The 15,625-nt window shown below is 34.9% G+C and overlaps 1 protein-coding gene across 1 annotated transcript in view; it reads left to right on the top strand.

Moving 5' to 3' along the window:
- The first annotated feature begins 294 nt into the window (after positions 1–294).
- The window catches only part of Sema2a (Semaphorin 2a), a 620,242-nt gene continuing 604,911 nt past the window's right edge, over positions 295–15,625 (top strand). Inside the window, exon 1 of the mRNA XM_067112223.1 lies at positions 295–982. Within this exon, the coding sequence (XP_066968324.1) occupies positions 772–982 (211 nt within the window). The 5' untranslated portion in view covers positions 295–771. The remainder of the gene's footprint in view (positions 983–15,625) is intronic.

Below are 15,625 nucleotides of genomic sequence, written 5' to 3'. Positions count from 1 at the left end.
TGTTTGAAGTTGGCTAGTCGGAAGTTGATGGGCATGAGGCTGCTATCATATCCGAGGGAATGCAGTAGTATTTTATATATAAGAGAAACTTTGCTGTACATACATTAAATTCATTGTGGAGTTTTGATGTACACGGTATTGAAATTTCAAGGCAATTTCCATCGTTTTTCCTTTTTTTACGACGCCGTACTACTACGGCAACAAAGTTCGAACTTCAACTAAGGTGAAATGGCAACTTCCGTTCTCTGAGTAATTGGCAACCTCTGAGTTCGAGAGGCGAAAAGAGCGCCAACTAGTGACGATCTCGTGAACTGCCACACAAACACGAGTTCAGTGTTTACTTGGCAGTGGTCAGAGTGTCATTGTACGCTCTCGCTCTTGCACGGGGGCGCTTGTTCACTATGAAATCTCGGCATCTTAGCGTTTTTTAAAGGAATGGGTGTCCTTAACAAATCCCGCACGTTTTGGTCTTGGTTTTTATGAATGTCTAAATGAATAGTATCGGGATTTTTTCCTGTTAACCGGAAATTTTGTGACCAGTGTTGTGTTGTGACGTCGTCGTCGGCGTTCCAGAGTTCTTGATCAAGCCTCATAGGAAGTTTTATCTCTTTTCAAACTCCTACTACAGCATCATCATGGACTGAAGCTAGCCAAGGAAATAAGTTTGATTTTTGTTTCGTTCATCCTTGGTTTTATTTTTTTATTTTGTGATCAAACTTTATGAAGAAAGATTATAGCTTTTAAGACTACCAGAACGTGACCACGACGGCTATGGCTTGGTTGAGTTTTGACCAGTTTTTGAAGTATGGGGGTGGGGGAGGGGGTGGAAGAAGTGTCCATTGGACATTCAGTGGAATGATATTATTACATTTATTTTGTATGAGCCTGTTACCTTGTGCTGTGCTAACAGACGACCAGTTCCCCGGTAACAATGGTTATGTGGAGGTTCCTTGCTGTACACATCACTTCAGACATCACAAAGGTAAAAAGCACCATTCTACCAAGAGAAGGTTTTCAAGTTTTTTTTTTTTTTATCAACCACACCAAATTCTAATTCCAATAATTATAATAAATTAGAGAAAAATTAAGAGGTAAGGTAATTATATTTATTAAGATTACATTAGATCATATATCATCTTGCATCCAAAGGTAGGTTCATGTGATTGGTTCTGCTACTGTTGCGTTTTGTTACCTAAGACATGTACACATCACTTCAGAATCACAAGGGTAAAGAATGCACGTTGTTGTATTGGTATGCAGTATCATAAATCGAACCATTACTACTTAAAGAATAAAATATTAGGTATTGTCGGTTAATGGTTATTGAATATATATATATTCGTGGACTACTTTTTGATGTATTATGGTAAAATTAAGTATTCTATCCCTTTTTTTCATAAATGCATTGATGCATCTTTGCATATACTAAGAGATCAAAAACTTTTGCGGCCTATTTCAAAGAAGTATTTTGCATATACGGGTGAATGTTTCAAAAAGTATTTTATAAACGCGGATGAAATCTACAAATTAAGAAATGATGTACGATTTCGCATTTCATGTTTGAAGTTGGCTGGTCGGATGTTGGCTGGTACCATGGACTGATGCTGCTGCCACATCCGAGGGAATGTAGCATTATTTCATATGTAAGCGAAACTTTGCAATACATACGTTAACATCATCGCAGTGTTTTTTATATACGCATTATTAACATTTCAAGGCACCTTCCATCGTCGTGCCCTTGTTTTTACGACGCCGCAGTACTACGGTTGTGGTTTGTTAAATAAGATATGTCTGACGTTGCCCTTAGCTGTCAAGCTTGATTAACGTGTTTAGGCCTATAGTTATCTGCTCTCCAGGTGAGTAATGAATTAGGCTAAGCCCAATAATTTTGTTATGCCCTTAGGCCTATTCTCTGTGTTGAAAGCTGGGCTATGGTGTTCCCTTTTCTTATTTAGGTTAATTGTGTCCGTTCATATTTACTTGTTTGAACAGTGTTACTGTTGCATTATATATATATATATATATATATATATATATATATATATATATATATATATATATATATATATATATATATAATGTATGTATATATATTGTGTATATAGATATACACATATATGTATGTATGTATTATGTATATGTGTATTAGTATTGTTTAATAGTTAAAACTTTGTAGGTTGTGCAAATTCGTAATGTAAAAGTTTTCATTTGATGTTAATTTAAAACATAAAGTAGTATTATTTTGTGAAATTTTTAATCTTTATTGTAAATTAAGGCATAATTATTCTTATAAGAGTATTTTCTATATGTTTAGATGATATCCTAGTTTCATCGTTCGTGAACCCTTTGGAATAACATTTTACCTCGAGAAAATTTGAGATCATTATCGTAAGCTTCCGTAAATTTATTTTCCTCTCTAATTATACAGTAATCGACAGGAAGAAGAGGGTGAAAAATATAAGTGTGTCTATTCTATAGGCCCATGTGCTTTGGACTGGTTTGCGTTTATACCAGAATTTTTGGTGAAATCAAGAAATAAAGTAAATAAATACAAGTAGAGTCGCTTTATGATATAGGTAGGCTATACCAAGTGCACGATGCCAGATTTTTTATGTAGGTTTTTTTTCTTTTTGTGCTAAAATCAAGATCTTCGGCGATTAGTTACCCAAACTGACTGAGGGACGTCACTGATTGGCGTGTTCTCAGATTAGAAGTTAACTATTTTTTTAGGGTGCCTAAAAAACTTTATTTTTTACATGTTCCATTTGATAAAGTTATTCTTCTATTTATTTTGATGATAAGGTGATTTTCTTTTTGTAGGAAGATTCTCTATACATTGATTCGACGCTTGTAAAGAGCAGGTAGCCATGGCACATTCACACTAGGCTACGGTGAACGCACCGTCTTCAGTATTGGTGGTGTTTATAAAATCTGCTAAAACGGGAGCTATGCTCTGGAACTTGAAGTAATTAAAATAAAATATTAAGTTTCTTGAAAGCAATTCGCAAGAACCACATGAATGGTGGTACGGAAATGATGTTTATGCTTATGTCGTATTCAAGTGGCTGGATGTTATTATTGCTGATTTATTTATGTATTTATTCTTTTGACAGCATTGTTACTGGAATCCAAGCCATCATTTTACGAAAAATATTGATGTCATTTCGTGTAATTGTAGGTATATATGTAAATAAAGCTCCCATAATATTTCCCAGCTTTTCTGTAGTTGACTGTGTTAGTGAATTTTTTGGCCCGAACCTTTAATTTCACGTCGATTACGTTCAATAAAAGTTTAATCTTTTGTATTTTATTGAAATGCGTGAAGGTATCCTTACAAACTTTGGTCATTGTAGCTCATGGCGACACTGTATTCAGAATACTGGTTAAGCCTGTCTGAATCAATAGGCATGTTTGTAAAGAAACTACGATAAAACTGCCTAACTTTCTTTGAATTTATATGAAATTTTGTATGTAGGAACGATAATCATAAATTGTAATTAATGCGCGGTGATGTATTAAGTTTTTCTTGTACAAGTACTGTTACTCCATATTTAACATAAAGTGTTAGCATTGATAGATCTCATACAATGGTGGTAAAATAATTGCGGAAGTAAACTTAATTTAGATGTTTTATCGTTAGGTTAAACGAATGAAGTTATTTTCTCGGTGTATGGTAGAACATTCCTATAAGTGTATGCACTCCGACTAGTTTCAAAGGATATCAGTTGATATCCGATAGCTTTTGATTTTAACACTTTAAGAAGATGTCTAAAACATCCATGTATTCTTTCCGTCTGCTTTTGCATTTTTACTTAGCCTAGCCTATATAGCCTAGTCAGAGTCCAGCTGGTTAGGAAGTGTAACAGGTTGCTTGAATTGCTGCTTGGTTTAATAGCCAGTTCTTTTGAACGTCTCAATGTATGTAGGATATCTTCTAGCAAGTTTCAACACACACACACACACACACACACACATATATATATATATATATATATAGGCTATGCTTATAAACTACTGGTCACTTTTCACCAGATACGTATGAAGTTTCTTCTAATGCTCTCTTAACTTTTCGATTTCTTCCCATTTTAGAAACGCTTGTCACTGCCAAGCCTAGATCCAAATTAAGGAATAAATGGAGTTATCCTGTTGCCCGGCCGAGACTCGATCGCGGGTCCCAGAACAAGGTAGCGGTAATGACCTAGCCACGAAGAAAACTATGTAGAGTATATATATATATATATATATATATATATATATATATATATATATATATATATATATATATTATATAATATATATAAGTGAATAAACGTGTGAATTAATTACTTGAATTTATCCTTATTTGTCATCAAAATTTACCCAGTAAATTTTTCGTTAGGTTCTACATCTCAAAAAAAATATGTCGGCTGCAACGATGAAAAATTGTAAATTGCGTTGGGGAAACTTGTAGAAAATTGAATTTCCCTGCCTTATTTCTGCCTTATTTTCCCCCTTTTTTTTTTTTTTTTTTTTTTCCAAAGATCTGATTTTTGTGGCCGTCCGTAATGGCATCAGGACAGCGTTTAGGCCTAAAATTTGTCGTATGTTGTTATTGGGTATGAGTTGTGTGTCTGCTAGGAGGGTGGTGTTGGGTCTTTTTTTTTCCGAGACGCGAGACCACTTCCTCCATTGGTAATCCAATCGTCGACGTATGCTCTAGCGATGGTCAATTTCTGGAATGAATTTAGAACAAGTGTTAAAATAGATTAGTTACTTGCTCCACGAAATACCTGTGTGTACTCTTTTGAGTGTGTGTGTGTTTCTATTCCATATATATATATATATATATATATATATATATATATATATATATATATATATATATATATATATATATATATATATATATATATATATATATATATATATATATATATATATGTATATATATATATTATATATATATATGTTTATATATAATTTGAATCTGTTATATAAAGTAACAATATGACATACTGTCTTGGAGATATTTTTTATCGTTATACTTAAGTCCAAAGGACAAACTTTTACTTTGGACTAATTTTTTAGTTGGGAAATCTTGCGTAGACAGTTACTTTTGAGCTTGCAGGATGTGATTTTTTTTATTCAACTATAACTAATATTTTCAGTAAAATTGTAAAACTTTTTTGACTAATTATGAAGTCTGGAATTGTATGAGAATGTTTGTGATGTTGCTGACTGTCAATGTTCTGAAATTTGGTCAGTAAAATGGTTAGCTGTGTTTTTCAGTTTAATAAACTCCATATGTTATTGCTTCACGTGCTCTTCACGGCAGCTGTATCATTGCTTGAAATGGGGTGCGGCGTCCCTTCGCCCCTAGCTGTTCCCTCTGTTTAGCCTTTTACTTTACCTCTATTCCACTTCCATTCCGAAATTTTTCTGTCCATCCATTCCAACCTCTTTTCACTGTCTAAAGCGCCGAACGGTTGAAAGGTTTTTCATGTCAGTTTGAATCTCTGTCGAGATATCGTCCTGTGTTAATCACAAGATATGTCAGGGAAAGGACTGGCACTGCTTATAGTTTTAACATAGAGGAAATGTTTGTCATTTAATGTTTGAGAAATATACCATTACTTGGCTTATATTTAATCCGTAAAATTCAACGTTTAAAATTTATTTTTGTTGTTGTTGTTGAATGGTATGGAAGCTGGTTTAGTGTCTACAGGGAAAGATTATTATCATGAAAGGTGAATATAGCTTTGTTAGAATTAACAAATACGATTGGAGAACCTCTTGACGTATTAACTAGGCCTACATGTGTATCAACAGGAGAGGATTTGATGGGTATTTTTTAATTCGGTAAGAGCTTTTTTTTCGATGAATATGCGACAACACATCTTATGTCGAAAGTATATCATTATTTTCTCGTCTTAGTGTGTGTACCATTATTATTCAATGAAACCTGTTCTTGTGAGACAATACTGGCACTCCAATGACTTAAATTAAAGCCAAGAATATGGTGTTCATTTGAAATAAGTAACAGAAGGAAGTAGGAAATACAGAAAAAAGAGATCAGTTATTAGAAAAAAATTAATAAATAAATTGGCAGCTAAGAACAGCACCTTTCTTTGAAGCCATGGCATGACGGCAAACACTGCTGCTTTATGTTCATATTTTAGCAAAATGGAAAAGCTTTAGGATAATGCACTCTCAGATATTCGCTTTGTTTTGAGTACTCACCTCCGTTACTACTTCCCTTCACCCATCTTGCTGTCCAACCACTCCAGCTCCCTCTTTTCGATGCCTTAAGCGCTAAATGGCTGAAAGTTCCCCAATGCTTGGCTATGGGGCCAAATTTTCATAAATAAAAATATAATCAAATTATATTTTGAGAAAATGTGCGCAGTCTAATTATGTCAAATGTGAATCTGTTGTTGTAACAGACTTGCGGCTTGATTAGTCGGTAAATGACGGTTAACTGTAATAATTAGTTTGTTGTTCTTTAAGTTCTCTTCAAGCCTACATGGAGTTCTGTTATTTCCCTTGAAGATGAAGCGCAGTGAAACCCCGAAGTAATGTAATAATGAACGGTCACAAAATAACTCAATCCTTCAGATTGTGAAGAGAATGTTTTGCAATGCAAGTGAAGATAGCTTCATACAATAAAAAGGGAATAAAATCACTGAAAGAGAATGAAAATAAAATGAATGTGAAGAATAAGTAATTATAGAGAAAATATTGTTGAAAAAGAATAAAAAAGTAATAGACGAAGGTCATTGCTGGCAAAAACGCAGTAGTGGTCCATCGAAAAATTATATTCCCCCTCAAAATCTCTTATTCCTCTCCCCATTGAGTTATTGTGAAATGGAGCAAAATATTTCAGGAATTGTAACTCAGTGCTTGGGCGCATTCTGCATTGCTTGCAGCAGTACTGCAGTGTAATAAAGTATAGGTTTGCATTCATAATTGTGAAATACTATATGATATGCAGTTTGAAGAAAAAGTTCATTTTGAACCCCCCCCCCAAAAAAAAAAACAGGTTTGATGAGTGTGACGCCTCATATTTGCCCATCTCTCCGTATGAGAGCAGGACCATAGTCCAGTATAAAAACAGTGCAGTAAAGCTTCTTGTAAATTTAAATGCATACGGTCTACCCCAAAGCCAAATAAAAAAAAGTCCTTCAAAGAAGGCATCGTGCTACCCCATACAAAAATGGGAAAAAAGCACGTTAAAGAAGAAGAAGAAGACAGGGTTAACCATATTACGTTATCATATGGCTTGTAGGGCTACTATAAATATATATATATATATATATATATATATATATATATATATATATATATATATATATATATATATATATATATATATATATATATATATATATATATACACACACACACACACACATTGTGTGTGTGTATCAAAAATCGAAAAATATGTGTTTAACGGGTTGAAATAGTGATATTAGCCAATTATGTTTTATTCTGCGTTATTTCTTTTTTACTTTTTTTTTATAAATACAAAGAGCGCTATTACATTATAGAAAGAAATTTCATTATATATATATATATATATATATATATATATATATATATATATATATATATATATATATATATATATATATATATATATACACATACATATACATATACAGTATATATATTATATATAATATTAATGAGTGCATGTAAGTCACACATATAAACAGTGCCCTTTTGGTATGATGATAACCAGCACTTACAAAACACTTAATGACCAAACAAAGGTGTTTTCCCTAGTAAATAAAATTCCAACTTCAAGACCCCGAAGACGTTCTTATTGTCCTTATAAAATTCAAGGGTCTTTTCCTTCACCAATTCCGTTTTAATCTCACATTAAGTTTAATAACCTTTGCTGTCACAATTCGTCAGTGGTGACTATGATTTTTATGATGTAGGAATTTTTATTTTTATCATGTTCATCCCTCCTAATGACATGTATTTTAAGCCTCTTTGGTTTTTTTAATTTTTCTTTTTATGAGTAAGCTACCGTATGTTTACATCTCGTTACTCTTTCGACATTATTCAGAATTGTAGGATGTTGCCTGACTTGATTTTATGTATTTTCTTTTTTCCCATTCCTTTCAGCGATCTCTCTCTCTCTCTCTCTCTCTCTCTCTCTCTCTCTCTCTCTCTCTCTCTCTCTCTCTCTCTCTCTCTCTCTCATATATATATATATATATATATATATATATATATATATATATATATATATATATATATATATACAGTATATGTAACATGTGTGCATAAAAGTAAGTATAGCTTAGTTTTACCAGACCACTGAGCTGATTAACAGCTCTCCTGAGGGCTGGCCCTGAAGGATTAGACTTATTTTTACGTGGCTAGAACCAACTGGTTACTAAGCAACAGGACCTACAACTTATTGTGGAATCCGAACCACATTATAGCGAGAAATGAATTTCTATCACCAGAAACAAATTCCTCTAACTCTTCATCAGCCGGCGGCGGGAATCGAACTCCGGCCCATCGAATGACGGTCTGAAGCTCAACCAACTCGGCCAACAAAGGGCTAGCGTGTGTGCATACATACGTACATACATACATGAATAACCTTAGGCTCCAAGGGAATGCATTGGGCTCTAACGAAATCTTGCCTCAAATGTCTGAAAAATATACACTATTGATTATTTAAAAAGATATTTTGAATATCTTTCAGCATTATTAAGCCGACGTATGTCCGCTAGTGTAATGTTCCGTGTAAGTATAACACTTGGTACCGTAGTATGATAAGTGATATCAGTTGCTCAGTGAAATTCGTCTTACTGATATGAATATGTTTTTCTTATGGCGTCCACTTCGTTTATGAATTTATGCTTTCCGCTACCACTTTTTCTTACTCGCCATATTGAACTGGCCTCACCTCCATAAAATATTTTTTCCCTTCCAGAATGTAAATGAGGTTTAAAGGGAGAATATTCGACGGCATTCGAAAAATTCTTTAAATTCAACCGCATATCTCAACCTCTTAGGTGTTTAACCCCTCCAGCATTTTTTCGTTCGGGCTGACTAGCATTGAAATCCTATTGTATTGGTACAGTCCGATTTGTTTTTCTCTTGGGAATACAATATATATGTTTTTGAAGACTTGGATCGTTTACTGATAAATGATTTGTATTCCTCTCTCGGTGTATTAGAGGAGAGAAAAGAATTCAATTCGCAATATCCACTCTCTTCGACAGGATCACGAACAACCTATATTAAGGAAATAGCCTGAATCGTATCCCAGGTACATTTGCATCGATGTCGGAGAGAGGAAGCGGGCAGCAGCCATGGTGCGGCATTTCAAGAGGAGTTGCTTCTCCTTTGTATAAATACTGGGTCATTTAATAAAAAAAAAAAGAATTATATTCAGATACTAAGAGGGTTTCAAGACTATTCAGTGATTTCATATAATATGAAAACAAACTCCGAGAGGTCTCTTAATCGGAAAAGTACATATATTGTCACGTAAAGAAAAGTTAAATTTATGTCCATGTTACATCTGCGGGGAGTGTCTTCGCTTTGTACCTGAGGCAAAATCATGGACAGTATTGGTTAGATGGGTATCTGTCTGAAGTATTACATCAGCTTCCAGGAAATAAGGACTGAAACTTGCGTATAAAAAGGAATACATAACAAACACTATATTTGTCACTCTTTTCGGCATAGGTTAAACCTGTTTGGCCTGATATCGAGAATGTTTAAATAAAAAAATAAATGAAAATAAATAAAAAATAACTAAATAAATAAAAATGAATAAAAACAAATAAATAAATAAAAATAAAAACAAAATTTTAATTATTGATGTTCGCACATTTAATATTTCCATTCTCGAATATCTTAACATCTAATATCCTGTACAAACGACCTCCGTAAAGGGGTTAGTGCCGTCAGTGCACGTCATGCGGTGCATTGTAGGCATTAATAAAGGTTCTTTGCAGCGTCCCTTCGACCCCTAGCTGCAGCCCCTTTCTTTATTCCATTTACTGTACCTCCGTTCATACTCTCTTTCTTCCATCTTACTTTCCACCCTCTCCTAACAATTGATTCAAAGTGCAACTGCGAGGTTTTTCCCCCTGCTACACCTTTCCACGGTCAGTTTCCGTTTCGGCGCTGGATGACCTCATAGGTCACAGTGCTTGGGCTTTTGCCTAAATTCTGTATTCTGTTCTGTTCTCCATTATATTACTGTCCTAACGAGAATAGTTGATATCATCGGTAAACATTGCCACAAAAGAATTATATGAGACATAAGAAGCGAATAAATGTTTCATTATTACAGTAGGCGTGCTTTTGAGTCATTTCAGGTTACTCTACTTATTTTATAAAATGACACATGACCGTTAGCATCGTATCATTGTACTATATGGAGAACTTAAGCTCTGTAATTTCCTGTGCTTTGGCTATAGTACTTCTAAAAATGTTGCGCTTTGAGAGGCTTAAGTAGCCTGCGCGCATCACTAGAAAATATAGGAATTTTTGTAGTGTAACAGCAATCTCGACTGGAGTGTCTTCAGCACGGACGTGGAAATTATTTAAAAAGTACATACTATATATATATATATATATATATATATATATATATATATATATATATATATATATATATATATATATATATATATATATATATACAGTATATACTGTGCAGTATATATATGTATATATATAATTTATATATATAGATATATATATATTTATATAATATATATATAGGCTATATATAATTTATATATATAGATATATGTATATTACATATTTATAATTATATATATATATATATATATATATATATATATATATATATATATATATATATATACTGTATATATACTGTATATCAGCAAGACTACTATTTTCATTAGATTTAATCTTATTGAAATTGTGACAAAAATTCATGCTAAAGAGTTGTTATTTCACGGAAATATTTCGGGCGTCTTTCAAATTTTTCACTCCAAAATTGAGCAGAATGTTAAGTACGATTCTTCTTATAGATCTGATCGATTTGGTCTTCCAGAGGATTGAAATAGAATGACTGTTTGTAGCATAAAGTGGACAAGGGGGCCGAGGGTGCTTTAGGCCACGGAGCGGGATTATCGTAGAAATTGGAAATCAAGAATGACAGGGGGAAAGGAAAGACAGCTCCCGAAGGTGAGAGTGACAAATAGTTTTTCCTGATTTTTCCGTTTCCTCTTTTTTTTTTTTTTTTTTTTTTTGTTCAATCGCTGCATCTACTGCTTGGGGTTTGGACTGAATTTTTATTAGACTTTCATACTGACTCGAAATCCCTTTTCTGTGATAGCTTGTAACCATTAAACAATGTCCATTTATGTCATGGTAATTGTAATTTGTCTTGACAGTTTATAAATATCGTGTTGTGGGATGTATGCAGAGTTTGTACCATATATTATAATTTATACTTCATATATATGTGTGCGTTCAGTATGTATGTATATGTATATATATATATATATATATATATATATATATATATATATATATATATATATATATATACACACACACACATACACAAACACACAATAGCCAAGAAGCACGAGGTTGCCTGCAAGATAGCCTAGTTACAAAAGCAGCGAATGTCGTGGAAGTTTTCTGCACCGGCTTCTTCCACGATTAAGCAGTTAAAATATGAATGTGGTATTAAACGTTGGATTGTTTTTTCGAGTCACTCCAATTAGAGGAAACAGCGTTAATATATATATATATATATATATATATATATATATATATATATATATATATATATATATATATATATATATATATGTATATAGCATATTTTGTCTTTTATGTTTTTACACTTCCTAGAGAGAGAGAGAGAGAGTTGCGAGCGAGCATCCAGGCAGCCACCTACCTTTGCGTGAAAAAAAAAAAAATCAAGACAGCAAACAAAGTATTACTGAAGCCACAATAAAGATTAGACTTAAAATGTTGAGAATGTTTGTGGGGGGAGAAAAAAGGCAGTGGCGAGAGTTTTGTGTGGCTTTTAAAGCGTTGAGTGGTCTAGTCACCAGCTCAAGCTTTTGATGGTGTCTCCCGGCTGCCTTTATTCCAGGTGTTTGTTTGTTAGTGAGGGTCCTTCCTCCGCGTCGCTGTTTGAAAGGATGGGGGGGAGGGGAACGGCCTTATATTCCTATAACACCCCCCTCCCTCTCTCTCTCTTTCCTGGATCGTAACGTTGTTTGAGGACACGCTGGTGCATGTCCAGCGATGTAAGTTGTATGCAATTGCATGCATTAGTAGTTGGAACGAGATTGGCAGAAATGCGAGATGAAGTACGCGACTGGGCTACCCCTTTATCTCTATCGCTGTTGTGAGGAGATTAGATTTTGTTGTAAGTTTAACGTATTTGGCGCCTTCTATGCCTGCAGACTTGCTGAACTAGCAAGCATCCGACTTTCCTTTGCCGTGCCTGTCGTCGTAGGGCGCACTACGTGAAGTTCGGAGGCACTGGAATTACATTTTGAATTTGTTTGTTAATCCGCATTGCTACACTAAGCCCACATCGCTTGCTCCCGGGATTTCAGTAGTTGCGTCTGTGCCCTGTGTCTAGCTTTTTTAGTTTTTGTTTTTGTTTTTTGTTTTTTATGGAGCTTTGATAGATTTTAGCATTGTGACTTTAAGTGTCTTTAAGCGTTATATTCCTCGTAGCATTGTGTCTTTAAGCGTTATATTCCTCTCCTCTTGGTTGCTGCCCGTTTGACGTCATTGCGATACAGCAAACAGTGGAAGCAACATTAGATGGTGAGACATTTATCATGTAAAACCACCCTTTCTGCTTTTTTGCTTTGTCAACGGAATTCGCTTTCGTATTTTTAGATGCAGAGTCCATTTGGACGGACGGATAAAACCCAGTGCCTTTAGTATATTGTCCAGAATCGTGCGTAACACAAAATGGAGGAGAAAGGGCTTTACCCTGAAGTGCTGTGAATATTTAGCCACTCTAACCATATCGGAGTACTGCAGAGTGAAGGTGCTCAGTTATTATTCTGTATCCATTAAATTGATATAGTAGATATGTGTAGTACAAGGGATGGGTAAGAGCAAGAAAAGATTAGGCTGGTTCGCTTTCATTTCAGACTCTGTCTACCGTTCCATAGGGCTATGTTTCAAATTCTGTACAGTATTATCTTTGGGATTTTCTTTTAAACCCCCAGTGCATACAAGAAGTCTGTAAAATTTAAAATAAAAAAAATTGTGGTTAATTTTATGTAAAGATATCGCGTTTTAATTTTGCTTTACCCCGTGTCTGGGATGATACAAATATAGCCAGCACCTGTTCACCGCCACCGCAGCTATTGAGGCAACTCTTCTTGTATTCATTATAACTACGGAACAGGTGTTGAAAAATATTAAGCGTGGTTACTTGTTTGTCTTTCAAGCCCCGCTGTGATCTATTGTCGCTTGCATCAGATTGATAAGTTTGCTGCGAAGTTTGGTAAATTTTATTTTGCCCCCCAAGGCAGGGAAATTAACCTCTCCAACCTTTAGGCATGATAATATTTTGGGCGGTTCAGACGCCTTACACGTCTCGAACTGTCGGCCTAACCACTCACGTCTCTTCGCTGCTGGGAGAAAGGGAGCTGGGGATTTGGCACGATACATATACACATGTGCTACCGGGGTCTAAGCGATGTCAGGCAGGGCAGCCGATCGAGGCTATGGCCTACCCCAACGCCAAATCAAAGCCCTTCAAAAGAAGGCAGCATGCTTACCCCATATGAAAAATGGGAAAAAAGCACGTTAAACGAAGAAGAAGAATATTTTGGGCGGTTTAAGTCAAATTAGAAGTCCGGAATACGGAATGCTGGTTTTCAGTCGACTGTTGCGGATCGCTATTCAAGTTGAGAGTAATGCTATATACCTTTTTATGCCATTATATGCTTTAAAAAGGATATAATAAATATTTTTACTATCATATCAGTGATTAGGGACGTGACTTGTTGAGATAATTTCTTATCGTGCAGAGGTGGAACAATTAATTAGCTAATCTGTTTATTGGTAATGGTTGGAACAGTTCAGTTAATCTACTAGTTTTAATATTAATTGGTTTATTAAAGTGTCTCCAACAGATTGCGCTTAGATTTACATTCCCTTTTAGAGATCACGAGAGAGAGAGAGAGAGAGAGAGAGAGAGAGAGAGAGAGAGAGAGAGAGAGAGAGAGAGAGAGAGAGCGAGCGATTGCAAAAGAGAGACTATATTGGCACTCAGAATCGGTCTCTTTTTGCGATTACAAAGGTTGCTCTCGAACTGAGAATCTGCAGGTTCAAGTGGGCTCATTATTATTCACGGAAATGAGATCGAAGATTTTCTTCTTTTTTCTTTCTCTCTTTCTTTCTTTCTTTCTCTAATTCGAGATATTGGGCTTTTGTTTTAGCTCTTGCATTGTCATCACAATTGAAAGAACACGGTCTTTTTCTCTCTTTTTTTCTTTTAGGTCATTAATGCAGCTCAAGGCTTTGTCGCATGAACGTGAAATGCGCGCCCGTAGGCGAATTTCAATTGTTCGAGCGAAGCTGTTCTTTATGTAATGATGGCTTTAGCAGTAGCGAGTTCATTCTTGCCTCGGGATCTGTATTTTTATTATTTAAATAAACAGGGAATTTACATATACATAGGGACAAACATCATGATAGAATATATTGTCGGTAACTTCCCTATATACTGTAGCCTAGTGACAGTAACTGTCATTTTTGTATTACCAGCTCTACTATCATATTAATGTACTCTCTATGGAATAGGTAATACATGTTCAACAAAACATCATGACAGATAGAATATTGTTGATGTCTTAATACTATACTAACGCCAACCTTGCTGTCCTTCAAACTTCGGCAGCTATCTTTTTACATAATTTACTCGAGGTACAAAATACTTAAAAAATATGTAAATTGAAGCCTCACAATGAATAGCTGCGGGAAGCATTTCTGCATTAGTCGCCACGTTTTACATTGAATGCATTGTTAGATCGTAAGTGTCCAGTCGTATTCAGTCTACGCGACACTGCGACGTTTTGTAACTGCGTCATTAGCGACATATCCTCTATCGAAGTTTTCGTGACGAGAATCACTTATGTCGTAAGATTTATGCGGTGATGGTAAGGTAGGTTTTCGTCATGTTGCAATGGGACTTAGTAAAAAATTTAGGTTTTCGTCATGTTGCAATGGAACTTAGTAAAAAATTGAGGTTTTCGTCATGTTGCAATGGAACTTAGTAAAAAATTGAGGTTTTCGTCATGTTGCAATGGAACTTAGTAAAAATTTATTTTATCTGACTACCTTTTACCTTGGGTGTGTGTCCGTCTTCACGCCTGAATCTAACAGCTTTAAATGTATGTAGGAGCTTACCAGAATTAAATTAACAAGTTAACGAAGGGGAAAAAGTCCCTCGGTGTTTTTATAAGAGCATTCGTAGGCCTAAGCAACCAGCGCTCTTTTCCTCGGTTTGAATGTATGTTTTGATTTTGAACGCAGTGCCTTGGCATTTTTGTCGCTCTGTAAGCGTTAATGCGAGCAGCCCCTCGAGGAGGTCCTTCCTGGTTACTCATTAACGTCTTGGTACTTGTTAAATGTCTCA

The sequence above is a fragment of the Macrobrachium rosenbergii genome, chromosome 12, assembly GCF_040412425.1.
Source record: "Macrobrachium rosenbergii isolate ZJJX-2024 chromosome 12, ASM4041242v1, whole genome shotgun sequence".
Taxonomy (NCBI): domain Eukaryota; kingdom Metazoa; phylum Arthropoda; class Malacostraca; order Decapoda; family Palaemonidae; genus Macrobrachium; species Macrobrachium rosenbergii.
The sequence above is the reverse complement of the archived record's forward strand: the minus strand, read 5'-3'. Positions and strand labels throughout refer to the sequence as shown.